This window comes from Diplotaxodon limnothrissa, linkage group LG16, assembly GCF_057381915.1.
Source record: "Diplotaxodon limnothrissa isolate DT_005_m linkage group LG16, D_limnothrissa_male_GT1.1, whole genome shotgun sequence".
NCBI classification, from domain to species: Eukaryota; Metazoa; Chordata; class Actinopteri; order Cichliformes; family Cichlidae; genus Diplotaxodon; species Diplotaxodon limnothrissa.
In genome coordinates, this window is record NC_140611.1 from 40,335,669 (window position 1) to 40,363,344 (window position 27,676).

General features: G+C 44.2%; 1 protein-coding gene across 5 annotated transcripts in view; it reads right to left on the reverse strand.

Annotated features, from left to right (window-relative positions):
* LOC146616718 (titin-like) overlaps positions 1 to 27,676 on the reverse strand; it is a 175,934-nt gene that overhangs the window by 45,699 nt on the left and 102,559 nt on the right. For all 5 annotated transcript variants that reach the window (XM_085373943.1, XM_085373942.1, XM_085373941.1 and 2 more), the window contains 48 exons: positions 27,121 to 27,550; positions 26,481 to 26,786; positions 26,068 to 26,249; positions 25,727 to 25,856; positions 25,394 to 25,545; positions 25,167 to 25,314; positions 24,142 to 24,307; positions 23,601 to 23,752; positions 22,845 to 23,141; positions 22,364 to 22,663; positions 21,647 to 21,961; positions 21,417 to 21,565; positions 21,041 to 21,191; positions 20,659 to 20,940; positions 20,259 to 20,561; positions 19,793 to 20,095; positions 18,797 to 19,078; positions 18,443 to 18,630; positions 18,240 to 18,351; positions 17,722 to 18,024; positions 17,249 to 17,557; positions 16,732 to 17,013; positions 16,345 to 16,644; positions 15,768 to 16,061; positions 12,712 to 15,681; positions 12,299 to 12,619; positions 11,874 to 12,158; positions 11,468 to 11,773; positions 11,171 to 11,334; positions 10,762 to 11,002; positions 9,381 to 9,656; positions 8,961 to 9,260; positions 8,536 to 8,838; positions 8,157 to 8,456; positions 7,741 to 8,028; positions 7,302 to 7,604; positions 6,733 to 7,035; positions 6,311 to 6,616; positions 3,869 to 4,156; positions 3,405 to 3,695; positions 3,040 to 3,327; positions 2,653 to 2,935; positions 2,231 to 2,538; positions 2,025 to 2,129; positions 1,493 to 1,690; positions 1,105 to 1,401; positions 427 to 1,014; positions 30 to 332 (listed from right to left, as the gene is read on the reverse strand). In XM_085373943.1, the coding sequence (XP_085230069.1) occupies positions 30 to 332; positions 427 to 1,014; positions 1,105 to 1,401; positions 1,493 to 1,690; positions 2,025 to 2,129; positions 2,231 to 2,538; positions 2,653 to 2,935; positions 3,040 to 3,327; positions 3,405 to 3,695; positions 3,869 to 4,156; positions 6,311 to 6,616; positions 6,733 to 7,035; positions 7,302 to 7,604; positions 7,741 to 8,028; positions 8,157 to 8,456; positions 8,536 to 8,838; positions 8,961 to 9,260; positions 9,381 to 9,656; positions 10,762 to 11,002; positions 11,171 to 11,334; positions 11,468 to 11,773; positions 11,874 to 12,158; positions 12,299 to 12,619; positions 12,712 to 15,681; positions 15,768 to 16,061; positions 16,345 to 16,644; positions 16,732 to 17,013; positions 17,249 to 17,557; positions 17,722 to 18,024; positions 18,240 to 18,351; positions 18,443 to 18,630; positions 18,797 to 19,078; positions 19,793 to 20,095; positions 20,259 to 20,561; positions 20,659 to 20,940; positions 21,041 to 21,191; positions 21,417 to 21,565; positions 21,647 to 21,961; positions 22,364 to 22,663; positions 22,845 to 23,141; positions 23,601 to 23,752; positions 24,142 to 24,307; positions 25,167 to 25,314; positions 25,394 to 25,545; positions 25,727 to 25,856; positions 26,068 to 26,249; positions 26,481 to 26,786; positions 27,121 to 27,550 (15,451 nt within the window). The remainder of the gene's footprint in view (positions 1 to 29; positions 333 to 426; positions 1,015 to 1,104; positions 1,402 to 1,492; positions 1,691 to 2,024; positions 2,130 to 2,230; positions 2,539 to 2,652; positions 2,936 to 3,039; positions 3,328 to 3,404; positions 3,696 to 3,868; positions 4,157 to 6,310; positions 6,617 to 6,732; positions 7,036 to 7,301; positions 7,605 to 7,740; positions 8,029 to 8,156; positions 8,457 to 8,535; positions 8,839 to 8,960; positions 9,261 to 9,380; positions 9,657 to 10,761; positions 11,003 to 11,170; positions 11,335 to 11,467; positions 11,774 to 11,873; positions 12,159 to 12,298; positions 12,620 to 12,711; positions 15,682 to 15,767; positions 16,062 to 16,344; positions 16,645 to 16,731; positions 17,014 to 17,248; positions 17,558 to 17,721; positions 18,025 to 18,239; positions 18,352 to 18,442; positions 18,631 to 18,796; positions 19,079 to 19,792; positions 20,096 to 20,258; positions 20,562 to 20,658; positions 20,941 to 21,040; positions 21,192 to 21,416; positions 21,566 to 21,646; positions 21,962 to 22,363; positions 22,664 to 22,844; positions 23,142 to 23,600; positions 23,753 to 24,141; positions 24,308 to 25,166; positions 25,315 to 25,393; positions 25,546 to 25,726; positions 25,857 to 26,067; positions 26,250 to 26,480; positions 26,787 to 27,120; positions 27,551 to 27,676) is intronic.

The window sequence follows — 27,676 nt, forward strand, 5'->3', positions numbered from 1 at the left end:
CCTTTTGCTTTTCACATCTATTTACTTACAGGCAACAACTATTGTCCTGACAACCATCGATGGTTCACTTGGCTCACCAAACCCAGCTCTGTTCTCAGCAAGAACACGAAACTCGTACTCCACATCCTCAGTGAGACCTGTGACTTCAAAGCTGAGTTCAGTGATGGATTTCTTGGATGCTCTGACCCATCTCATGCCTTTTTTCTCTTTCTTTTCAACACAATAACCTATGATGTCGCTTCCTCCATCTTCAGTTGGTCTTCTCCAGGTCACAGTGGCTGAATGTCCATCGACTTTTTCAACCTCTGGTTTGGAAGGTGGACCAGGTGGACCTATGTGGATCCATAAAAGAAATATATTAATGAATCCAAATATTTAGCATTCTTCTTCCAGATATACTGTAGAACAAAAATAAATGATACATACCAAATCTATCTACCATTTTAACTGCCTCAGAGTGTGATGGCTCACTGGCACCATACTGGTTAACAGCAGAGACTCTGAAGAAGTATTCATTGCCCTGGATGAGTTTGTTGGCCACATAGTGACAATCAATAATGTTATCTTCTAGGATAGTCCAGAGCAAACGGCTGGTCTCCCTCTTCTCCAGGGTGTAATACTTGATAGGAGAGCCTCCGTCTTCAGTAGGAGCTGTCCATGTAAGAGTCACTTTTTCTGAGGATACACCACTGCACTCAATGGGTCCAGGAGCACCAGGAACATCCAGAACTTTGACCTTCACAGTTTCCTCCTTTACACCAAAGGGATTACTGGCAGTGATTATGTAGTCTCCAGAGTCCTTCCTGCTAGCATATTTGACCGACAAAGTGGAGGATGTGGCAGTGGTCTCAATTTGAACAAGATCTGAGGGTTTAAAGTACTTTCCTCCCTTTGACCAGCAGGAGGTTGGTGCAGGTTTCCCTAAAATGCTTGTGGCAGTGATGACGATAGTATCGCCAGCTCGGACAGTCAAGCCTTCCATCACCTGAGCATCAATTATAATGGTTGGCGCAGCTGATGGAGGACAAATGGAAATTTTTATTTTTATCATGCTGCCTGAAAACATTCAGAATGGTTTTAATATAGATTTATATCTCATCTTACCATATTCATCTGTGCAGATAATGGTATCTGTCTGCTCAGAGGGTGGACTGAGAGCGCCCGCAGCATTCTTTGCCCGAATTCTGAACTCGTATTTGCAGCCCTCTTGCAATTTAATGACAGTGAATGCAGGTTCCACAACATTCACATTGTTTGCCTTTACCCAGATTTTAGAAGGCAGGTCTCTTTTCTCAATAATGTAGCCCGTCAGTCGGTGGCCACCGTCAAACTGAGGTTCAGTCCACTGGAGGGTCACAGTGCTCCTTGTAATGCTGATTACATCTGGTTTACCAGGTGCATCTAGCGGTATAGATATGACAATAATGAATGTATTGTTTTATATTTGAAAATCATTTTTGTAAAGATGTTTGTAATTTTTTCTTTTACTTACCAACGGGGTTCAGGGCCACCTGTGGATCAGTGGGGGCACTTGGTCTACCAATTCCAGCCAAATTAATTGCCATCACTCTGAACTCATACTCCAGACCTTCAGTCAGCCCAGTGACTTTATGTTCTCTCATCTTCAAGGCAGCTGGGCTTGCCCTCTTCCACAACATACTGTTTCTCTCCTTGAACTCAACATGATAGCCTGCACATATTACCAAAGCAAAATAAACCAAAGTTGACATATAAAATGTATCAAGAATATCGGGACAGAATAACATAGTTGTTGATAGTTCAATTAAATTCAGTTTTATTTATGTAACCCAAAATAACAACAACAGTCATCTGAAGGCACGTAAAGACCCTACAGTTATACAGAGAAACCTCGACAATCAGACGATCCCCTTTCAGGGGAATCATGCTCAGGGAGGAGCGGCCATCTGCAACCGGTTTTGTGTTAGGAAAAGAAGACAGGGCAAAAGACATGCTGTGGAATTGAGCCAGAGAGGAGGTTGGTGAAATGTTAAAGCAGACCATACCTGTAATAGGAGATCCTCCAGTCTTCCTTGGATCAGTCCAGGCAAGATAAGCTGAATCATGGCGCATGCTCATAATCTGAGGAGGAGCAGGAGCATCAGGAACATCTGTACAAAAATAGTGATGAAGAGTGATTAGCAGTCCAAAAAGACAAATAAATATTGAATAACAACACAATTCAGCCTTTGAAATAGTATACAGTACTTACTGAATGGATGTTTGGCTACAATCGGCTCAGATTTGAGTCCTTCGCCGACCCCATACTTGTTCTCGGCACATACTCTGAAGATGTATTCTGTGCCCTCATGAAGACCAGTTACTCTCATGGTGTTGGTCTCCACAACAGAGGACACAGTCACCCACATGTTTGTGATGGAGTCCCTCTTTTCCAGGATATAGTTGGTAATTTCAGAGCCACCATCATCCTTGGGAGGACCCCACTTTAGTGTGGCACCATCAGCAGCAACATCTTTGAACTTTACTGGTCCTCCAGGAATGCCAGGTTTACCCACCACCCTAATAAGGAAAAAGGATAATTTTGACATTTTTTATGTGTAGACACTGTTGTATGGATATGGTGAAATTCATTTTGAGGAAAATACCCTTTAAATGCCATTACATGATCCTTACCTGACAAAGATGGTGGACTCTTTGCTTCCAGCACTGTTTCTCAGCGTGATGGTGTATTTGGAAGCATCAGTCCTTTGGCAGTCCCTGATGAGGAGGGTGGTGTTAACTGCTGAGGACTCTGCACACACTCGGCCAGTGTCTGTCAGGTCTTCATCATCTCCCTTCTTCCAGGTTACCTTGGGTGTAGGCTTGCCAATAATTGGGATCTTCAGGCGGACGGTACTGCCTTCCTTGGCAATGTAGCACATGTTGGGCAACTCCCTCAAGTCACAACTGGGAAGAACTTTATAGGAAAGGAGCAACTACTTAATATATCCATATTTAAAGACTTTATGTGCTTACTTATTAAGTTATTTGTCTGAATGTTTCATAAAAGGGGATACTTACTGATCTGGTCCTTGGCAACCACTTTCAGCTCCTTGGGAGCACTCTCTCCTGTGTCATTCACAGCTTTGACTCTGTAGGTATACTCTCTATCCTCCACCAGGTCCTTGGCACTGTACTGCATATTCTTAGACCTCATTAGCTCCTTGTATTTATCCTCACCATTGAGAACCTCAAGTACATAACAGATGATGCGACTACCACCATCAGTGAGGGGTTTCTTCCAGCTTAAAGTGCAAGAATCCTTGGTAACCAGCAGGGTCTTGAAGTCCATGACAGGCCCAGGCTCCTCTGTAAAATTAAATGTAATTAGTATGACAGTTGGAGAAACAAAATCCAAGTACATAACCTGTTATGATCCAACCCACCTGTTGCTCTGACTGAATCATCAGTCTCACAGAACTCTCCAGTACCCAGCTGGTTAACTGCTGCCACTCTGAAGCAGTAGGACCGCCCAGCATCTAGGTCTGGAATCTTGAATGATGTCTTATTGCAGTTGGTGGAAACGGTAGACCAAGCCTTCCTCTCAGTGTCACGCTTCTGTACTATGTAGTGGGTAATTTCAAAGCCACCGTCAATCAGAGGAGCATCCCAGTAGATGGAGGCACTATCCTTACATGTGTCCTTCACCATTAGATTAACTGGTGGTCCAGGAGTGTCTGGAAAGATAAAACAACACTTCATACTAATGTTTTTGTTTTTTGTTTTTTTGTAAAATTGAACTAATCAAGAAAATAAGACTAACCATTAGTGACTAATATCAATCTGACTTGACTATAGTCACTGCAAAATATTAATGCATTTGTTTAGTGAAATAACTTCCTGTACTGACCAAAAACTTTGACAACGATGGTATACATCTTCATGCCAGCTAAGCTGTCCAAGCTCAGAATGTATTTGCCAGCATCATATCTGTTCACTTTCTCCACCATCACCATGGTGTCAACATGGGTGGATTTGATGATGATGCCCTGACGGTCTTTAATGTTAGTGTTCATCTTTGCCCAAGTTATCTTGGGAGTGGGACGACCCTTGATGGTGGCATGCAGTCTCATGGTGGCACCAGCACGTAGCTCCAGGCCATCCTTCAGCTTTGCACTCAGTTCTGCCTCAGGAGCAACTGTACAAACACAGAGAGAGAATGATTTCATGAGTATGTTTAAGGAAAGTGTCTGCTTTATACAGGGAGTGCAGAATTATTAGGCAAATGAGTATTTTGTCCACATCATCCTCTTCATGCATGTTGTCTTACTCCAAGCTGTATAGGCTCGAAAGCCTACTACCAATTAAGCATATTAGGTGATGTGCATCTCTGTAATGAGAAGGGGTGTGGTCTAATGACATCAACACCCTATATCAGGTGTGCATAATTATTAGGCAACGTCCTTTCCTTTGGCAAAATGGGTCAAAAGAAGGACTTGACAGGCTCAGAAAAGTCAAAAATAGTGAGATATCTTGCAGAGGGATGCAGCAGTCTCAAAATTGCAAAGCTTCTGAAGCGTGATCATCGAACAATCAAGCGTTTCATTCAAAATAGTCAACAGGGTCGCAAGAAGCGTGTGGAAAAACCAAGGCGCAAAATAACTGCCCATGAACTGAGAAAAGTCAAGCGTGCAGCTGCCAAGATGCCACTTGCCACCAGTTTGGCCATATTTCAGAGCTGCAACATCACTGGAGTGCCCAAAAGCACAAGGTGTGCAATACTCAGAGACATGGCCAAGGTAAGAAAGGCTGAAAGACGACCACCACTGAACAAGACACACAAGCTGAAACGTCAAGACTGGGCCAAGAAATATCTCAAGACTGGTTTTTCTAAGGTTTTATGGACTGATGAAATGAGAGTGAGTCTTGATGGGCCAGATGGATGGGCCCGTGGCTGGATTGGTAAAGGGCAGAGAGCTCCAGTCTGACTCAGACGCCAGCAAGGTGGAGGTGGAGTACTGGTTTGGGCTGGTATCATCAAAGATGAGCTTGTGGGGCCTTTTCGGGTTGAGGATGGAGTCAAGCTCAACTCCCAGTCCTACTGCCAGTTTCTGGAAGACACCTTCTTCAAGCAGTGGTACAGGAAGAAGTCTGCATCCTTCAAGAAAAACATGATTTTCATGCAGGACAATGCTCCATCACACGCGTCCAAGTACTCCACAGCGTGGCTGCAATAAAGGGTATAAAAGAAGAAAAACTAATGACATGGCCTCCTTGTTCACCTGATCTGAACCCCATTGAGAACCTGTGGTCCATCATCAAATGTGAGATTTACAAGGAGGGAAAACAGTACACCTCTCTGAACAGTGTCTGGGAGGCTGTGGTTGCTGCTGCACGCAATGTTGATGGTGAACAGATCAAAACACTGACAGAATCCATAGATGGCAGGCTTTTGAGTGTCCTTGCAAAGAAAGGTGGCTATATTGGTCGCTGATTTGTTTTTGTTTTGTTTTTGAATGTCAGAAATGTATATTTGTGAATGTGGAGATGTTATATTGGTTTCACTGGTAAAAATAAATAATTGAAATGGGTATATATTTGTTTTTTGTTAAGTTGCCTAATAATTCTGCACAGTAATAGTCACCTGCACACACAGATATCCCCCTAAAATAGCTAAAACTAAAAACAAACTAAAAACTACTTCCAAAAACATTCAGCTTTGATATTAATGAGTTTTTTGGGTTCATTGAGAACATGGTTGTTGTTCAATAATAAAATTATTCCTCAAAAATACAACTTGCCTAATAATTCTGCACTCCCTGTATAACGTGAAGTCACAAAGTCTGAAATCCTGGTTGTTCTATTTTCATCTGTCTTGGTCATGATCCTCACAACTATGCGTAATCTGCCTTTGTCCAGGAGCAGTTATTTTTATGTTGTACTTAAATTATTTTGTAGATGTACTACTTAATCGTGGCGATCGTGGCTCAAGAGTTGGGAGTTCGTCTTGTAATCGGAAGGTTGCCGGTTCGAGCCCCGGCTTGGACAGTCTCGGTCGTTGTGTCCTTGGGCAAGACACTTCACCCGTTGCCTACTGGTGGTGGTCAGACGGCCCGGTGGTGCCAGTGTCCGGCAGCCTCGCCTCTGTCAGTGCGACAGTCAGTCAGTGCGCCCCAGGGTGGCTGTGGCTACAATGTAGCTGCCATCACCAGTGTGTGAATGGGTGGATAACTGGTTGTGTAAAGCGCTTTGGGGTCCTTAGGGACTAGAAAAGCGCTATACAAATACAGGCCATTTACCATTTAATCACTGTTTGTCAGAATTAAAATATATGCAGCCTGAAAATACATACCAACGATGTCCTTGGCAACATGTTTCCCAGGGACTTCAACTGGTTCACTAAAGCCAATCTTGTTGACAGCAGTGATGCGGCACTGGTATTCTGACTTATGAATGAGGTTTTGAATGACGTAGTGGGTCTCCTGCAGGTTCCTTGGGACATTACAGCGGATCCAGTCTTTGGTGTCTGTCCTCTTGCACTCCACCAAGTATCCAATAATGGGGCTTCCACCATTGTTGGTGGGGGCAGTCCAGGCAAGACTGATGGTGCTGTGGGTGGTGTCAGTCACACTGGGATTCACAACAGGTCCAGGAGGAGCTAAAAAAGAGAAGATTGACCCAGTTTAGGTTATATATACATTTAAGTACATATAAGTTCAAGTAACACAGAAAGATCTATGCAGAGTTATCAGAGCTAATGAAGTTACGACTCACTAATAGGATTCTGTGCAACATTGCCAGAAGAAGGCTCGCTGGGTTTGCTGGGCCCAGCCACGTTGACAGCAATAACTCTAAACTCATACTCGACTCCCTCTGTGAGGCCTGTAACCTCCAGACTTCTTTCTGTCAGTGGCTTGCTATTTAACTTGGTCCAATTCATTTCCTTGGTCTCTTTCTTTTCCAACATGTAACCCAGGATAGTGGACTTTCCATCATCTGCAGGCTCCTTCCAGCTAACGGTCATACGGTCCTTGGTGACATTGGTGATCACTGGGGCTTCACAGGGGCCAGGGACAGCTGGAAGTGACACCAAAGGTACGACTTTAGATGGTATTTTTTTTAAAGGAAATTTTATATATGCCATTCAACATGGAAATGTTATGAAAAGAAGCTCTATATGATAACAGAATATTGTAATGATGTTAAGCTGGTTTGATGTAACTACTTGTCTCCTTATCTCACAGGTTTAGACCTAGTTTAAATTATTGATTGTTACAATTCTCCAATACCATAAATCCTTTCTGTGATATATGAACTCAGACAAAATTCTAGTAATGACTCACTGAATGGGTTCTTGGCGATGACAGGGCCGGTGATAAGAGGGTCTCCAACTCCCCACGTGTTCTCAGCGCGGATTCTGAACTGGTATTCATGACCTTCAATTAACTTTGCCACAGTGAACTCAAGGATGTCACCCTTGATTTTACCTGCAACCTGAGCCCATTCAGGTCTACTGGTTTCACGCTTGTCCAATATATAGTTGGTGACTGGGGAACCACCATCCTTAAGAGGAGGTTCCCAAGACAACTTGATGCTAGTGGCAAACACCTCAACACATTTGTAATTTGCAGGAGGACCAGGTACATCTGAAAAAACCAATCAGCTATTTGTGAAAATCATGTTGAAGTTAATGTAAAATGTAATATTAAACATTCTAACTCCAACTTGGATCTTTAGTTTCAACATATTTTTTTTTTCCTCATAGAAAGTTAAAGATCTTACCTAGCACAATGACCTGGATCTCAGCACTCTTGGAGCCACTGGCATTCTCAGCCAAGATGGTGTATGTTCCTGTATGCTCCTTGGTGACACCTGTCATTTCCAGCTGAAAGTGATTTCTTTGGTGGGTAATAACCTGGCCTTCACCTGACTTCAGATTGTCGTCACCTCTCTTCCAGGTCACTCTGGGCATGGGCTTACCGAACACATCAGCCTCCAGGAGGATTGTAGTTCCAGCCTTCACCTTCAAACCCTTCTGCATCCTGGCATTGAGCTCCACCCTTGGAGGAACTATATTTAATGAAAAGGAGGTAAATGAACACTTAGCTCAAAACTGTCGTAGAAAGATGGTGTTGTCCTGACTATTATAGTAGGCTGACTAGTTTATCAGGCTATATGGTATTGTCAAAACTTCTAACCATTTTCAGCACACACGAGGACAGGGTCTGTGGGTTCTGAGGGACTGCTCATGTTGACAGCAGTTTTAGCAATAACTCTGAACTGGTACTGCAAGTCTCTCTCCAGGCCAGTAACTGTGTACTCCTCCTTAGGCACATTCTGGCTACTTGTGTTGCAGCGTATCCAAGTGTCTCCTGGTACCCGCAGGGCCTCAACATAGTAACCAATGATCTTGCTACCTCCATCATTCTTAGGACGGGTCCAAACCAGAGTGACTGAGTTCTTGGTTACATCCAGGACTTCAGGTTTACCTGGAGTGTCTGTAGTGCATAACAGATAAATTAGTTTAAATAGAATGAATGACCTATTCTAATCTAATATGAAGCCAGTTATACTTACCAACGGGTGTTCTTGCAGTGAAAAAGTCAGTCTTCTTGCTTGGTTTGCCCTGGCCAGCGCGATTAATAGCTGATACTCTGAAGGTGTATTCCAGGCCCTCGATGAGGCCAGCACATGGGTACTCAGTGCTTCGAACAACAGTGTCATTGGCCTTCACCCACAGCAGACTGTTCCTCTCTTTGCGCTCAATGTAGTAACCCGTGATGGGACTGCCTCCGTCACTCTCTGGCTTATCCCAGGCCACAAACATACAGTCTTTGTTGGTCTTGTTGATGCGGCAGTTAAAGGGTTCACTTGGAACATCTAGTGACAGTAAACAAAGTTAATCTATATTCTGTACTGCAAACCAGTTTTCAATTATATAATTGACCAACTCTAGGCATAAACCTTAATCTCTACCAAGCGGCATATTTAGGTAGACCTACCAAAGGGGAACTTTGCAACCATCCTGTCGGATTGAACGGGGTCTGATACGCCAAAGCGGTTCTCAGCACGGATGCGGAACACATACTCCTTCCCAGGGATAAGCTTTCCCAGCCTGCAATTAGTCTTTGGGCATGTAGAGAGAGCAGTCACCCAGTCGCCTCTACTCACATCACATTTCTCCACCACGTAGTTAGTGATGTTGCTCCCTCCATCCTCCAGAGGTTTATTCCAGGATAAGGAACAAGCATCAGAGTCAATATCGCTGATCTCTACAGGGCCCTCAGGAGGCCCGGGTATATCTGAAATACACACGGTTACAGTTACACCAATCATGTTCTTCATCACATTCATGCTTTCTGTTGCTGAGGTCAAATATGCAAATTCTTTTTTAAAATTTATTATTATTTAGGGGCACTGACCTCTGATGACAATCTTCATGGTCTGGGTCACCTTTGCAGTGCTGTTCTCAGCCACAAGGCTGTACTCTCCAGTGTCAGTCCTTGATACGTCTTTGATGATCAAGACACACAAGTTGCCTGACTGATGCACAGCCAGGCAGCTAGATGGAACCACGGCTTTTTCGCCACGCAGCCACTTGCAGGTTGGGGTCGGTTTTCCTGAAACCACTGCCTCCACTCTAAGCTTGGCTCCAGCTCTAGCACTTGCTGCCTCTGGCATGACAATCTTTGGTTCCACTGGAGGACAGGATGTGAAAAGACATTACTCTGGGATGCAGAAAGCAGCTTCTAATTCAGCACTTTTATATATATATATATATATATATATATATATATATATATATATATATATATATATATATATATATATATATATATATATATATATATATACACACATACATACATACACACACATATATGTGGATTAAAATCACAACAACAGTCACCTCAAGGTGCTTTATAATGTAAAAATACAATATTAGAAAGAATCCCCAAAATCAGATTGACTGAGCACTTATTGACAGAACCAGGCTCACAGAGGGGCAGCCATCAGCCAGGACTGTTTGGGATGACGGAAGGAAGAAGACAGCAGAGTGAAGCAAGACAGCAGACAGAGCCAGAGTTTAAAAATGACTAATGATTAAATTAAATGAAATGATTAAATATAAGAGGGTAAAAATATAAGAAACACACAGTGAGTGAAGAACACCCAGTGCATCATGAGAATCCCCAGCAGCCTACGTCTATTGCAGCATAACTAAGGGAGGATTCAGGGTCACCTGGTCCAGCCCTAACTATATGCTTTAGCAAAAAGGAAAGTTTGAAGCCTAATCTTGAAAGTAGAGATAGTGTCTGTCTCCCGAATCCAAACTGGAAGCTGGTTCCACAGAAGAGGGGCCTGAAAACTGAAGGCTCTGCCTCCCATTCTACTTTTAAATACTCTAGGAACAACAAGTAGGCCTGCAGAGCGAGAGCCAAGTGCTCTAATAGGGTGATATGGTGAGGAGCAGAATTTTAAGTTTGATTCTGAACTTAACAGGATGAGAATGAGAAGAAGCCAGAATGAAAAAAATGTGGTCTCTCTAGTCCTAGTTACTACTCTCCCTGCGGCACTGTGGATCATCTGAAGCCTTTCAGGAACCTTTTAGAGAAACATGAAGTAATAAATGTATGAAAGAAACCAGTCCTAGGGTGAGCCTCACCCCTCAGCCTGAATTTAACAAGCAGTTAAAAAAGTGAAAGGATGGTTGAGTGTTTCTAAATATTGCAAATTGCAACACAAATGGCCACAGTGTGACAAATTATCAATAAAACTAGTGTTTAATTAGACACAACTTACACATCTGTTCCTTGATCTCAACAGGGTCTCTGGTTTCAGTGAACAAGCTGAGACCCATGATGTTTTTGGCAGCCACTCTGAACTTGTACCTCTTGCCCTCCTTCAGTCCACTGATGCTGACTGTCAAACCTTTAACTGTAGTATAAGCGTTCCACACTTCCTTTTCAGGCTCTGGCTTCTCTTCCTCCTCTATAACTGGTGGTGGTGGAGGTGGTGGAGGAGCTTCCTCTCCTTCAGGAACCTGCAGTAAATTATATAATTAATGAGTAGCAAAACTATATGAGAGAATATGCTCGTGTAAAAAACCCCAGCAAAAGTAAATACTATATATGAAATAATTTCACATTTAGAAGAAATCAAAGTTTATTGAAGCTTTTTTGAACAGAATTAGTTTTGTGACATAACAAACCTCCACAGCTGCTGGTGGCTCTGGAGGAGGTTTGACCTCAATGTATTCAATTACATAACCATCAATCTTGGCACCACCGTCCCCTGCAGGCTTCACCCACCCGACCAAAGCACTGTTCTTTGTGATTTCTAGGACTTCAATTTTCTGACAAGGATCTGGCTTGCCTATAAAAACAAAGTAAAACACTTGTGTTCAATTGTTTGCTGTGACTGATGAAACATCATATCTGTGTTTAATGGGTAGCTATCAGTTGTGGCTGGGCTGTTTGTGTTGATGTAATTAAGACATGATACGTACTGACAGGATCAGAAGCCAGGTAAGAAGTGGGTGTCACTTTGGGAACCCCAGAACCATACTCATTGACAGCTGTGACCCTGAAGTAGTATTCTGTTCCTGGCATCAGATTGGTGACTTTGAATGGAATCTTATCGAGTGCTACTTCGGCCTTGACAGTTGCCCAGGTTTTGCGGTCAATCTCACGCTTCTCAACAATATAATGTGTGACGTCACTGCCACCATTGTTCTCTGGAGGGCTCCAAGACAGCATTGCTGATGTCTGTTTGATGTCTGTAGCTTCCAGATTCATCACGGGTCCAGGAGTGTCTGTTATGATATTTGGATTATTTTATAACTTCACCAAAATAAAAGCATTTTTAATAAACTGTATGGTAGCTGCATGAATTTCTTAATGACCAGGACTTACCCAGAACCTTCACATTGACAAACACAGCTTTCTCTCCAGCAGGATTCTGCAGAGTCAGGCAGTATTTTCCAGATTCATCACGTGTGCTGTTGGGAATGACCAGGAAGGTCATGGTGTCAATGATGTCAACTTTACCCTTCCTGACCACGTTGTCAATACCCATCCTCCTCCAAATCACCTTTGGAGGTGGTCTGCCTCTGATGGTGGCACATAATCTGATGGGACAACCGGCTCTTACGGTTAATCCCTGTTTTAGGTTGGCATCCAAGTCTATCTCGGGTGTCTCTGTTGGAAGAGTAACAGTGGAGTTATCTTTTAATAGCAAGCATAGATCACATTTTATTGTAAATTCACTGTCCTCGAGTCTAAATACATTTTCTGTTACACTTTACGTGAATTATAATTAAATTCAATTACGTCCTCACCTAGAATCTCCCTGGGAATCACGGCGCCTTCCAGATTGCATGGCAGGCTCATGCCCACCTGGTTCTGAGCTGACACTCTGAATTCATACACAAGGTTCTCATCCAGACTTGTGACTGTGAACTCGCATATGATCAGCTGAGCTGCCACGTTGCACCTCTTCCAGCCATCTTCACCTTTCTTAACAGATCCCTTTGCCCTCATCTCCACAACATAACCAATGATGGGAGCTCCGCCATCTGACACCGGCTTGGTCCATCCCAAGGTGACTGTGGATTTGGTGCTGTCCACAACCTTCAAGTTAGTAGGAGGTGCAGGTGGCTCTGTAATAAGAGAAGAACGGTTTGTGTAGCCATTGAGACTTTCTAGACTATCAACATTAAGCAGAATGTAAACATTATTACTAGCAACATACCAACTGCATCCTTAGCAGTGATTGCACGTGAAGCCTTGCTTGGGTTGCTGATGCCAATTTCATTCACCGCCTTCACTCTGTATTGGTATTCATGAAGTGGAAGGAGTCCAGTAACTGTGAAACGAGTTCCAGGAATTGGATCCTTGTTGACAGGAGACCACTTAACAGCATGCTCCTCTTTCTTCTCCAACAGATATCCTGTGATTGGCTTTCCACCATCTTTCTCTGGCTCTGACCACTGAACAGTCATCTCCTCCTTGGCAATCTTGATGACCTCTGGTGCTTCTGGAGCACCAGGTACACTGAACTGCGTTCCAGCAACAATAGCTTCACTCTGTACTGCTGGTCCAGAGCCCATCTTATTCTCGGCTCTAACTCTGAACATATACTCATTACCCTCAATAAGACGAGTTACCTTCGCTTTGTTGGTGATGACAGCATTGGAGTGAACAGACCAGACTCCCCTCTTGGTCTCACATTTCTCAATTATGTAGTTGTAGATATCACAGCCACCATCATCCTCTGGGATTTCCCAGGCCAGATGACACCTGTCATTAGTGATACCGGATATCTTGAGATCCCTGATGGGGCCAGGTCTATCCAGTACAATGACCTTGGCATGAGCAGAGCATGTTCCTGCATTGTTGGAGGCAGTAACAGCATATTTGCCACTGTCAGTGCGCCTTGCTCCAGTAATCAGAAGTTTAGAGAAGTCTGCACCACTTTCGATTTGAAGCCTGGGGCCCTTCTTAATCTCCTCTGTGCTTTCATCCCTGGTCCATTTGATATCAGGCTGGGGTTTGCCCGTCACTGTTGCCTCTATAGGAATGGAGCCTCCTGCTTTCACTATAAGGGTTCCATCCAATTTAATCTTGATCTCAGGGATCACTAACTGTTCCTTAACCATGACTTCAGCTGTGGTAACCCAGTTGCTTTCACCGCCCTCATTCTTAGTCTGAACTCTGAACTGGTAGATCTGGTTTTCGATACATCTGTCGGCCATGAAGTAAGTCTCCTTGATGGCACCCTTGTGAAGCCTCTCCCACTCATCAGCCTCCTTTGGTTTCTTTTCAATATGATAACCCAGATTACGGCTACCACCATCATAATCTGGCTTCTTCCACTTCAGGAAGCAGAAGGTCTTGCCTATCTCAGATATATGGAAGTCAATGGGTTCACCAGGTTTCTCAATGGGATCAACTGCCAATACAGGTGTCTTGGTCTCAGTGGGTGGACCAGTGCCAATCTTGTTCTCTGCGCTGACCCGGAAGAAATATTCACAACTTTCTGTAAGAGGAGCCTTTATCAGACGCTTAGTGCAGTCATTGGAAACCACTGTCCATCCTCGCTGGCTGGGCTGACGACATTCAATAATGTACTGCGTGATCTCAGTTCCTCCATTGTCTTCAGGGTTCTCCCAGGAAACCATGCAGGATTTCTTGGTCACATAAGCCACTTTTATATTCTGGCAAGCTCCCGGTGTGTCTAGGACATTGACAACAATGGCAGCCTGTGCCTGCCCGCTGCTGTTCTTAGCCACAATAGCATATTTACCATAGTCTGATCTGACTGCATCGTTTATGATGAGTTCACACAGTGGGTAGTTGTTGTTCATCTGTGTGCGCTTATCCCTGGCCAAAGCTCTGGCATCCTTGGTCCAAGTGATCTCTGGATCGGGTCTGCCTTTGACTCTAGTGATCAAACTGATAATCTGACCTGCTCTGACTGTCACAGAGTCACGGCATGACACATCAACAACAACTTCAGGTGGTACCAGGATGTCCTTTGCCAAGATAGTCTGAGGTAGCTCCTTGGGTTCACTGTCTCCAACCTTATTGGTGGCTCTGATGCGGAGTCTGTACTCTAGTCCTTCGATGAGGCCTGGAACTCTATAGGCACACATCTTGACAAGGTCTTTGTTGATTCTGTCCCACTGGGCAGTTCCTGACTTCTGAGCCTCAATTACATACCCCAGAATGGGACTACCTCCATCTCTTGTAGGCTTGGTCCAACAGATGTCAGCATGGGACTTACTCCAGTCTTTCAGTTTAAGATTACCAGGGGGGCCAGGTTTGGTGATGGCTCGGGTGGCCTTGATGGGATCAGAGGTAAGCGAGGGCTCACTGATACCAGCAATGTTTTCTGCAAATACTCTGAACTCATAAGTGTTCCCTTCAAATAAGCCAGAGACTCTATATCTGAGGTCGAGAACAGGTGTTTTATTGACACGGATCCACTTTCCTGTCATTTCTCTGCGTTCAACCACATAACCACTGATAGGACTTCCTCCATCATAGTCAGGCAGGCTCCATGACACTGTTACAGCATTCTCTGTTATATCAGAACATTCTGGTAGGCCTGGTGGGCCGGGAGGGTTAAACATGTGTTTGGCAATAGTTGGAGGACTCTCAAGTGGAGCACCGATACCAATCTTGTTCTCCGCACGCACACGGACAATGTACTCACGGCCTTTCTCTAGTCTGGACACCTTGGCTCTGGTCACTGTGCCACTGGAGCTAACCACAGACCAAGGCTCCCATGGTTTTTTCACATCCTTCTTTTCCACCACATAGTTAGTGATAGGTGTTCCACCATCATCCTTTGGGGCTCTCCATTGGATCATCATGTAATCAGGGGTGACTTCCAAAATATTAATGGGTCCAATGGGTGGACCTGGAAGATCCAGGACGGTCACATGAAGGGCAACAGTTTTGCTGCCTGCAGGATTTGACACAGTGAGTATATACTCTCCAGTGTCTGCTCTCTGGCACTCAGGGATACTTAGGATGGTTGTGGATTCAGCTGACTGAATGTGATAGCGGCCCTCAGATGTGATCTCTTTGCCATCAGTCATCCATTTGGCAGTGGGAAGAGGGATTCCCACCATCTTGGCTGGAAGAGCAATAGTGGTGCCAGCTTTGACAATGAGACCCTCAATAAGCTTTACATCAACTTCAATAGTAGGTGGCACTGAAAGAGAGTAACAGAGCAGAAATATTATAATTATTTCAGGAGAATGTTGAGCATTTACAATACAGCAAAGTTATGCTTCTTACATGTTTTCTCCTGACATGTGACAGGGACACTGGTGTCGGGACGGCTCACGCCAATGGCGTTCTGAGCTTTGACCCTGAAGCGGTAAGTCTTGCCCTCCTCCAGACCTGTGACATGGGTGTGATTGTTGCTTACGGTCTTGAAGGTGACCCAGTCAGTCTGACCCTCTTCTTGGTGCTCCACAATGAAGCCAGTAATTTCACTTCCGCCGGTGCGGTCAGGCCACTCCCATGCCAACCAAACCTCTGTCTTATCTGCATCAGTATGGTGCAGGTTCTTGGGTGAGCCAGGAGGATCTAAAGTATCCAGGAAATAAGAAATTAATTGCTTTTTAATGCTTTTTATTGATGGGATTCAAATGTATAAATTTACAGTTACACTTTTAAAGTTTCACTTTATTCTAGTTTTATTTATTTAGCGCCAAAAACAACATTTGCCTCAAGACACTTTTTATTGTAAGATAAAGACCCTACAATAATGACATGGCATACAACTATCAATTTACCAAAGTAGCTGAAGAATCACTATTTAAAAGTGTGTCAAATTAGACCACGTCACGCAGTAATGACTTTCACTTACAGAGAGGATCGACAGCCTTGATGGGTGTTTTGGTCACTACATAATCACTCCTGCCAAACTGGTTCTCTGCAGCTACCCTGAACAAATACTGGATTCCTTCCATCAGGTACATGGCCATCAGACTCAGTTTCTTATTGGCCGCAGCAACAGGTACCCACTGCTCAGCAGCCACGTTCTTCTTCTGCACGATGTAATGAGAGATGACGGCACCGCCATTGTCCTCTGGAGCCTTCCACGTGAGGTAGGCAGACTCACTGGTCACATCAGAGATTGCCAAGTCCCTGGGAGGAGAAGGCTTGTCTAGCGGAAACAAAAGTTTGTGGTCAAGTAAAACTCAAATATGATCTGAACTCAATAATTCATCGTATTAACAGAGAGTGAATTTACTCAGCACAAGCACAGCAACGGTTGCTGTCTTCTTTCCAGCAGCATTCTCAACAGTGATGGTGTAGTTGCCAGAGTCTGCACGGACGCACTTCGGGATGAAGACTTTGCTGCCAGTGGCAGTAACAGCGACGGTGATGTGAGCAGGAACGTCTGCATCGTTCTTCTTCCAGCTGACTGTGGGCGTCGGCACACCTTTGATGGTTGCACTCAGGGTGATGTCAGTGCCCAGCATGGCCAGGTGGTCACGTGCCATGTTGGCATCCAGCAGCAACTCTGGTTCCTCTGTGGAGGCAAATGGAAAAAAGTTTACAGAATTTAGTAAATGTAGGGGGAAAAAGGCAGAAAGCCCTGGCAGCTAAGCAAAAATGCATTCAAATGATAAATCTTTAATACAATTGAAAATATTGTAACATAATTTGTTTATTTTGCACATTTCTATATGTTTCTGTATTTAAAGAATATGTTGTTCAAAAAACTTAAAATACAGAAAAAAAACAAGTGCAACTGATTCTATTACCAAGCCTGTCATGGACTTTAATGGTGTCCTTGACATAAGCAGGATCTGATTTGCCGGCAGCATTGACAGTGAAGATCCTGAATTTGTACTCGTGTCCTTCAGCCAGCCCTGTCACCACATAGTGGAGGTCAGGGCACTGCTCTGGGGTTTCGTTGGCTTGCATCCACTCTACGGCACCAGGTGTCTGGTACTCCACAAGGTATCCAAAGATTCGTCCCCTCCCGTCGTGGCGTGGCATCTTCCACTTCAGGCTGACGGAGTCCTTGGTCTTATCATAGGCCTCGGGGGTCACAGGAGGACTGGGGCGCACTGTGATAAAAAAAAAAAAAAAAATCTGAAACGCTTTCTTAATCCTAGTAGCAAAGATGGGCACCTAAAATATTTGTAACTTTATGGCAGGGACCTTTTATGCACAAGGAACACCTGAGTATAGTACTGTTTTTACAAATATTTAATGTCTTTGACAAACTAACCAATAGGGTCTTTGGCAAGTATGGGCTTGGAGGGGACACTGGGATCTCCAGGTCCGAGCTCATTCTCAGCCATCACCCTGAATTCATACTCGCAGCCCTCCACTAGATCCTGGACTCGATACTGAGTGGCTGGGTACAGTGGGTCTCTGGTGACCCTGGACCACCTCTTGGCTGTGGTCTCTTTTTTCTCCAGGATGTAGTTGGTGATGGGCTTTCCACCATCACGAGGCCGGTTCCACAGCACTAGAGCATTGGTGCCATACACCTCCCTGACTGTTGGCATTTCAGGGGCTTCGGGGACTCCTGCAGGAAGGCAGCAAGAGCAAACAGACACATAGGGAACGACATTTGGTAACTTTGAGCATACCAGTTATTTGCAGATCATTTATCATTTTTCTTTTGCTGTTTTTTTTGGTAAATTCTTCATACGTCTTCCAGTTAAAAAGAACATTTTTTCTCACTGGTAATTTGACACCTCAAACTGGAACAGCAAAAAAAATAGCACTCCATGAACGTACTGAAGAGATCTTTGGCTTTCATCTCCTCAGATTCCAGAGGGTCGCTGATACCGTACATGTTCTCAGCACAGATTCTCATTATATACTCCCTGCCCTCTGTCAGCTTGGGGATCTGAGAAGAAACAACAACATGTAAGCATCTCTCAACTGCAGCAAACCTTTAACAGGACCTCTGAACATCTTGTAGAGCCACATCAGCCTACTTTGCATGTGGTCTTGGTGGTGGCAGATGTTACTGTGGTCCAGGTTTCTCTGTTGATGTCTCTTTTCTCAATTATGTAATTAGAGACATCAACACCACCACTGTCCAAAGGAGGCTTCCAGGAGATCACCATGTATTCCCTGTGAACCTCCTCAAACACCACTGGGCCAACAGGAGGAGTCGGGCGGTCTGGAGGGCAGAAAGAAAAGACAAAGAGAAATGAGTTCTCTGTTGTGTGATCACGCACTCCCTGCATTATTTAGAAAGCTTGTATTTCAGTCTGCTTGAAAGCAGTAAATGTAAAATAAATCAGTCATTTAGCTGCTACGTCTCTTTGAGATCTGTGTTGACGTACCAACAACCGTGATGTTGCAGACTCCCTTCCTGGATCCGGTACTGTTCTCTACAACGACCACGTATCTGCCGCTGTGTTCACGCTCTGCCTTCATCAGGCCCAGCGACATGGTGGTTAGCGTGTTCTTGAACATGATGTGTTTGTCAACTTTCAGCTCCTTGTCGTCACAATACCACGTGATGGATGGAGGTGGTTTACCAGTATAGCGGCCCTGCAGCAGGCAGCTCTCCCCCACGCGGATGATGATCTTATCGCGGAAATCCAGCTCAATGGTGGGCGGCTCTGTGAAAACGGAAAGCATCATTTTTAATATTTAATACATTTAGGATGATCTCGACATTTCTGTTTTCGATTTTGCCTTACTGGGAGTAAGAAACCACACTGGCATGTGGAGTCTGATAAAAAAAAGTAATTTTATTCAAAGTACTTTTTTTTCATTTGTTGTTCCTTCTTGTTGTTATTTTTTCTAATGGATATTTTCTAATACGAGTGATGCTGACCATTGAATTGTCACTGCTTTCAGTAATAATGGTTATACTTAGACTATACTGTTTTTTTTCACTGCTTCTCCATGTTGGCTTAGTGTTAACATGGTGCAACATGTTGTGTTGCTGTTCATCTCAGGTTGTGTTTACCTAATTTAAAGACCCACTAAGAACATTTTATTATGTAACGTGAAAAAACTTTTATTCTGACTGTATTTTTGGAGCAAACTGTGTAACCTGATGAAGACGATCTGTGAATCCAGAAATGAAATTTCAATTCAATATTATTTTTATATTTATATATTTATTTATAACAGTTTGCTCAGGTTGCTTTATATTGTATATGACAAAGAAGTGGCCTCTCACAGAGATCTTCTGACATGATGTTCCTCATGGAAATCAATCATTTCACTGTTTTTCATTTTTATTTTTTGTTGATGACACTGGCATGTTTTACTGAACCCTGTTCGCTGCCAATAATAATGCAGTTCTAATATGGACAACCGCTTACCCAGCTCGTCCTTGCAGGTGACTGGTTTGGTGCAGAAAGACGGTTTGCTGGGGCCAACCTCATTGACAGCAATGACCCTAAACTCATAGGTGTCACCCTCCCTGAGGCCATCGTAGGTGTATTTCCTGTCCATCAGGTGCTCCTTTGTCAGTCTAGTGAATTTGTCTTTGCCAATCATGCGTGCTTCCAGGATATACATAGTGATCTCTGAGCCACCGTCATACTTGGGCGCCTTCCAAGCAATGCTGATCAAATCTTTGGTGACCTTGGTGACTTCCACCTCCTCTGGTCGGTCAGGAACACCTACAAAACAAACATACAAACATTCTTCACATCTGAAGACAGGAACTCGCTTAGTGATTTAGATTTGTACTCTTGGTTGGATCAGATAACCTTCTTCATTTCTTTAGTGCAGTAAAAGACCTCTAGTGTCCAATGGCCACTATGTTTGTTTAATTAAACTCACTGATGGGTTCCTTGACGACAATCTCAGCTGCAGTCTCCAGAAAGGGTCCAATACCGATGGCATTCTCTGCAGCTACTCTGAAGAAGTAGGCCTTTCCAGGTGTGAGGTCATGAGCCACAGCGTTCTGTCTGCTGGCGGTGTAGGACAGCGACGTCCAGGCTTTGCGCTCAGCCTCACGTTTCTCAATAATGAAGTTGCTTATAGGTGAGCCGCCATCATTCTCAGGGAAGAACCAGTTGATTTTGCAGGAGTCACTGCTCAGGTTCTCTGCAACTAAGGGGATGCCTACTGGCCCGGGAACATCTAAGAAGGACACAATCAAACGTAATAAATACATATTTACAATTTCTGTGGGTTTTAAATGTCCAACAATTCCATTTTAATGAAAACAGTGTGTTACCCAGAACTTCCACTGTGATCTTCTTTGTCTTCTCTCCTCCAGCATTTTTGGCGGTCAGCGTGTACACACCAAGGTGTTTCCTAGTGCAAGGTTTGATGACAAGAGATGAGCTGATGGCTGTGGTCTCCACTTTAGCCTCAGGAGGCAGTGCAGCTCCATCTCTACTCCAGGTGACATCGGGGGATGGCTGGCCTGACACGTAGGCAATGATTCGGATCACGCCGCCAGCGTGGACCACTATTCTTTCTTTCACCGAGGCATCCAAGTCGACCTCAGGCGCAACTGGAAGGAAGAAACTCAGTAGTCTATTCCAAAAGGACTCCATATAGGTCTTTTAAGTCATTGCTGGGAGAACTTTGACTAAATTAGCGGACCGACTTACCAATTCTGTCATTCACTTCGAGAACCTCTGGGACTTCTCCTGGCTCACCATTGCCAGCAGCATTGAAGGCAATCACTCTGAACCTGTATTTACCACCAGTCTTCAGACCAGTGATCACAAACCGGGTGCCACGGATTTCCGTGTCCTTGGCCTAAAAGACATGAAAATGGAGTGGATCTAACAGACAGACGAATGTTTAAATGGTTTATTCTAATAAGACACTAAGGCTTTGTGCTTCATGAGAAGTTGCGGTTTATTCATGTTGGGTTGGGACCTCATGAAATGATTTGGCTTCTTTTGTTTGCTAAGTTTGGCCTCATGATAGATGTGCCAGTCAATGAAGTTATCAGATGTTTGGTTTGTAGAACTGTATTACCTTGACCCAGGCTTCAGTGCCCTCCTCTTTGTGCTCCACCCAATAACCAATGATCTTGGAGCCTCCATCCTTCAGAGGAGGAATCCACTCCAGGTCCACTGTAGACTTTGTCCAGTCAGAAACCTTTGGGGTTGGAGGAGATGGCGGCGCTACAGGAGGAGACAGAGGTGGTTAATATTGTGTCCTTAAAACCTGTATGAATTCTAGTGATTTCAGAGTGTAATTCTTACTGATAGGGTCTCTGGCAAAGATGGGGTCAGTGGGAGGGCTGGCAAGTCCGGGCCCTGCGGCATTGATGGCAGAGACTCGGAATAGATACTGGGATCCCTCAACGAGTCCGCTCACCACAAACGACTCGCCCAGGCCCATGGGACGGATCGGGTCGCGGGTGACACGGGTCCAGCGTTTGCCAGTTGTCTCCTTGCGTTCCAGCCAGTAGCCAGTGATCGGGGACCCCCCATCGTCCTCAGGTTCTTCCCAGTTAACGGTCATGGAGTCCACGGTTACGCTGGTAACTGTCGGCTTTTCAACCTGACCAGGTGCAGCTGCAGGTGCGCAGACACATAGCATCAAAGGTTAGAGGATTAGAAGGCCTGATGCAGGTCGTACCCGTACATCTTTTACATTTTGATCCTCACTTTCACTTTTAAATAAGAACATTTGATTTGATAGTTTCGCATGACTTGTTAAAATCTCACAGCTATTATTGTGCTGATGGTTAAGAATGACTAAAAGATGGATTACTGCTTGGTATGTTTTCTGAGTGTCATCCTCTATTACAAAGCCCTCCTGCTGTCGTTTAGCATAACAATGCAACAGAAGATGTGAAAAGAATTATATTATTGCATGCTGTATATGAAGCTTCCTTAAACGTGACTGACTTTAAATCGACCCATTAATGGTTTCATAGCTTTGTTTGCTGCTGAGAGTCAGATGGTTAAACTCACTGTAGAGATTTCGGGCCACCTCGGGCTCACTGTCCAATGGCTCTCCGACTCCATACTTGTTCTGTGCCATAATGCGGAACACGTACTCATGTCCTTTCATCAAGTTCTCCACTGTCCAGATCCGCTCTTTCGGCTCACTGGTGACAGGCACCCAAGTCTTTCTGTTGGCCACCCGCCTCCAGATGACGTAGTTCGTGACTTTGGAGCCACCATCGTCCTTCGGCGGCAGCCAGGAAAGCGTGATCTTCTCAGCTCCAATCTCCTCAAACTTAATGGGAGCAGAGGGAGGACCGGGACGGCCTGCAGGCACACAAAATCAAGACTCAAATAATGCTGTGGAAATTATTCTGGTGAACGATAACTGTAATTCCAGCAATTTACTCCACCACACCGACTATCATGAAAATAAATAATTAATATGAAAGTTAAAATAAAACATGAGATATTTTAGATATATTTGCGGTGTGTTTTGTGATTGTACCGAGCACGTTGAGCCTCATCTCCTTGGAGGCCTTGCCAAGGCTGTTGGAAGCCACCAGCGTGTACAGGCCTGTGTCGGGACGTTTGCCCTGCTGGATGAGCAGTGTGCAGCTGTCGTCCGAAACAATCTTATTTATATGCTCGTCGTACTGAACCTCCACCTTCGCGTCGGACTTGTGGGGCGGAGCCTTGTACCAGGTGAGTGTAGGGAATGGACAGCCACGAATTTGGGCCACAATGCTAATGTCGGAGCCCTGCTCCACCTCCATGAACTCATTCAGCTCGATGGATGGAGCACCTGGAGGACGAAATAAAGGATTTGACAGTTATTTGCTTTTTAATTGCATTTTGGCAGCTTGTCTTTCTAGGTGGAAATCTAACACTGACGAAAGTAAATATGGGCAATACTCAAGGTAATGTCCATAAAATATTGGGCTTTGTTTATTTTATGAAAGGTACTGATAGTCATTACATACTGCTGTTGGGACACTGTAACTTGAGGTTAAAAAGGACATAATTTACAAACAGAACATCCAGCTCTGCATCCATCACATTTCACAGGTTAGCACCCATAAAATGACAAATATGACTAAAGTACTGAAGTGTACTGTTACTACACAGTGTAACTGCATATGTGCAGAGGTGCACGTTATGTAGGGTTTTAAGTGACAATATAAGGAGCTGTTGAACGGACTCAATACTGAACTGAAAATCAAACTCTGCAGCTCCACTGCCCATTTTATTAAATTTCTCTTACAGCTCTGGTCCTGGATGATGATTGGTCCAGCAGTAGATGAAGGTCGGCTGGGTCCGACTTCATTGTAAGCCATCACCCTGAACTCATACTCATCTCCCTCTGTAAGGTCCTCCACTTTAAAGCTGGTGGTGTCCACATCTCTCCTGTTGCACCTGGATGTAGCACAACATGGAGTTACAGCCAAAGCCAACACAACAGCAGCTCGAAAAGGTAAAGATGAGTCTCTATTGGCTTACAAAGAAAAAAAAAATCTTCCAGACCTGGGGCGCCTCTGTCAGTGCGCCCCAGGGCAGCTGTGGCTACAATGTAGCTTGCCATCGCCAGTGTGTGAATGTGTGTGTGAATGGGTGGATGACTGAATGTAGTGTGAAGCGCTTTGGGGTCCTTAGGGACTAGAAAAGCGCTATACAAATGCAGGCCATTTACCATTTACCATTTAACAGATTTAGGTCTGTAGTCAGAAAGTCAGAGTAAGTCCATACCACATGTTCTCAAATCGAGTCTCAGCAGAAACCAAGAGAGCAGATGTGTGAAGTTTTACCTCCTCCAGGACTCCTTCTGGGTGCCACTGCTGTCCCAGCAGAGGAGATCCACGCTGTAGTGGGTTACAGGTGAACCACCATCGTTCTTTGGAGCCTTCCAGGTCAGAGTTACTGTGCCCTTCCTGACGCTCTGGATCTTCAACCTTGTTGGAGGATCGGGAGGATCTGCAGACATTACAGACTGGTGTCAGATCACAAGCAGCCACGATGTACATAACACTTGTTTCATCAGGAGTAATGCTGCTGCTGATGAATGTCATTTCTGTCGTGATTTGATCAAATTCAGGATATACCCTTTTCTTCTATGATATAGTGCTCAAGATTTATTTTATTGATTTCAGTTGTGTCTGAAAAGTTAGTCTTGTTATCACATAACTAGTGTGTGGGTTAAAATTGAGTTTAGAGTCAGTCTAAACCAGGGGTGCCAAACTCAAATACACAGTGGGCCAAAATTCAAAACTGGAACAAAGTCGCGGGCTGACGTTAATATTTATTGAAATATATTTAATCCTCCAGATATAAGAATGAATCTTTTCTTTTGGACTCAAACACGCTTTGCTGAAAAACTGAATATGGAACAAGCAAAGCTTAATACTAAACAATATATATATTAGCTGTATGATACCAGCAGGCCAGCTCTGATAGTAATTTGGTATAGCTTCGTGGGCCAAATGTAAGTAGGCTGCCAGAGTTTGACACCTATGGTCTACACTATAAAATCAAATTACAGTGTACAGAAGCAATATTAATTTGTTCAGCAACACTTTGTTAGATGTTTGTTAAGGTCACATTGCTGTGAATAGTACGCTTTTTCTGTGTATGTCTGACAGTATCATCTGCACATGCTCTGAACATCACGATACAAAAGTAGAAAACAGATAAGATAGTTTGGTTTATATTGGATTTGCACACTGTGTACAAACGGTAAGGTATTATGCTATACTAAAGGTTTCTGTGTATAAAACCCATCTGTTTAGATGAGCCAGAGCAGGAAACAATAGATGATAATAAAAATCGAACGTACGGATTGGATCTCTGGCCTTGGTCCTTTGAATGCTTGCGATGTAGGGGCCAAACCCAAAGCGGTTCTCAGCACGTACACGGAAAAAGTACTCCTGGCCTTCATTCAGATCTGGCACCACCAGAGACTGAGCAGCGCAGGCCGGGTTTACCTGGAAGAACAAGATCAGCGTCAAATACATGGGAGCAAAACAGTGTATAGCTTAATGTGCGTTATTCTGCAGGCTGTACCTTGGTCCATGCTTTTCCCTCTGCTGTTTTCTTTTCAATAAAGTAGCTCTTAACCCTCTCTCCTCCATCACACTCTGGGGGTTTCCAGGTGAGTCTGCATGTTCCCCTGGTCACGTCACTAATCTTCAGGTCTCTGGGAGGTCCGGGCAGGTCTGCCGGGTAACAATCAGTCAAAGACAGAGAGACTCAATGTTTTTTGGCATATTTTAAACTGCTAATTGGACATAATTAACTTAATTAACATATCCTTCTTTAATTTGTATATTTACTTCTATTGTAGTCATTACACACTTTGTAGCACCCTGCCAGGTGTGTCAGTGTGAAAAGCCTTACCGAGGACGCTGACTCTGACTTTGACCACTCTGTGTCCAGCAGGGCTCTCTGCGTTGATAATGTATCTGCCACTGTGGTTTAGTTTGCAGGCTGGGATCACAATCACTGAGGTTGTGTCGGTGGAATGGATCTGCGACAAGAATTTCACCCTCTCCTTAACACATTCAGCACTAACTTGGCTGAGCCATAATTCAGATTGCAAACCATAAAAACAGTAAAGTTTTTGTCTTCTAAGATTATCAGGGCTGAATAATCTTTCAAACCCTTCTTTAGAGGAATGAGCTGAATATATTTTAAAATATTAAAATATGTCATTTGGACAGAATATATGGACGTCTGACCTCTGAGTCAATCGGCAGAGTGTGTAGATCGTTCTTTTTCTCAGTCTCAGCCGTTCCATCGAAAGTCCAGGTGACTTTGGGGACGGGTCGGCCGGTGATGGTGGCAGGAATCTTAATGGTCGTTCCTGCTCTACAGTTTAGCAGGTCGTGAGCAGTCACATCGAGAGTCACCGTTGGCTCAACTGGAGAGAAAAAACATCAGAGGAATACATGCCTTCCTTGAGTTCATGACACACATGGCACACTGTCCTGTTTGATCCTGTCCTTAATGTAAGCTCTGCTTTTAAATCGGTATTGAATTATGCTGCACAAATCAGAATGAGAATATTAAACCTCTGGTGAAAATGAAAACATGTCTGTTATGTCCAGGTCTGTATTAAACAGAGGTTCTTATCTGTGTTTGTATCTCTTACTCAGGATGTCCTGAACCAGGATGTCACCAGTCCTAGCAGGCTCTGAGTTTCCAGCAGAGTTCACCGCGTAAATCTTGAACTTGCACTTCTTGCCTTCCTTCAGGTCAGGTACAGTGATTTCAGTGGAGGGGTGGAGCTTATCAGCAGGATTCACTCTCCTCCAATCAGGAGAGCCCTCCTCATGAACCTCTATAATGTAACCCTTGATTGGGCTCCCGCCATCTTTGTCCGGTGGGGTCCAGGTTAGAGTGACGCTGTTCTTGGTCTTGTCTTTAATTTCAGGATTTCCAGGTATGCTTGGAGGGTCTACGGAAGAAGAACGGAGGGGTCAGGCTGTCTAACTTGACTTTTTTATTTTACCTAATAATCCAATGTGCACATTTTGAACCTGAAGTGCTGTCTATCACCTAGAATGGTTTCGTGTGAGTTACCTAGTCTTGGAGATTTTAGCCATTGGTGTGTCTGCGTCCTTTCATTATTACAGAATGAAAAGGGAACTTTGGTTTTACTCATATGAAATCATCTAAATTAGAGCGCAAAAAAATAACCCAAAAATATAAAGCAGTGTTTTTATCCAAATCTCTGTCTTCCAGTCTAAATCTGAATCATGGATTAACAAAGCTGCTCTGGGGTCACTCACTGCATGGATCCACAGCAAAGCGGCACTCTGTGGCCTCGCTGGGCGGTCCAACACCAGCAGCATTGCAGGCTGAAATCCTGAACTGGTACTCTGTTCCTTCTATGAGCTTCAGCACGGTGTACTGCAGGCCTTTCACTGCCGGTTTGGTGACTGGAGCTCGGTTGACACGACCCCAGTACACAGCACCACGTTCCCTCTTCTCCAGCCAATATCCCTGGATGGTGGAACCACCGTTGTCCAGAGGGGGATCCCAAGTCACGGTCATTGTGGTCGCTGTAGCAGCAATAATTTTTGCATTACGTGGAGGTCCAGGAAGACCAAATGGATCCCGCAGCTGGACTTTCTCTGAGTCGCAGCCATCACTGATGCCATATTTGTTTTCAGCTTTGATCCTGAACTGGTAGCTACCATTCAAGTCCAGTTTGTACACCTGAAGAAGCAGGACACATTTTGTTCTTGATCAGGCATTAAGGATGAATAGCTGTTTGTGTAGGACTATTTTGATAATAATAACATTTCTAATAAAAACAGAAACGTTTCTTATTTGATTACTGGA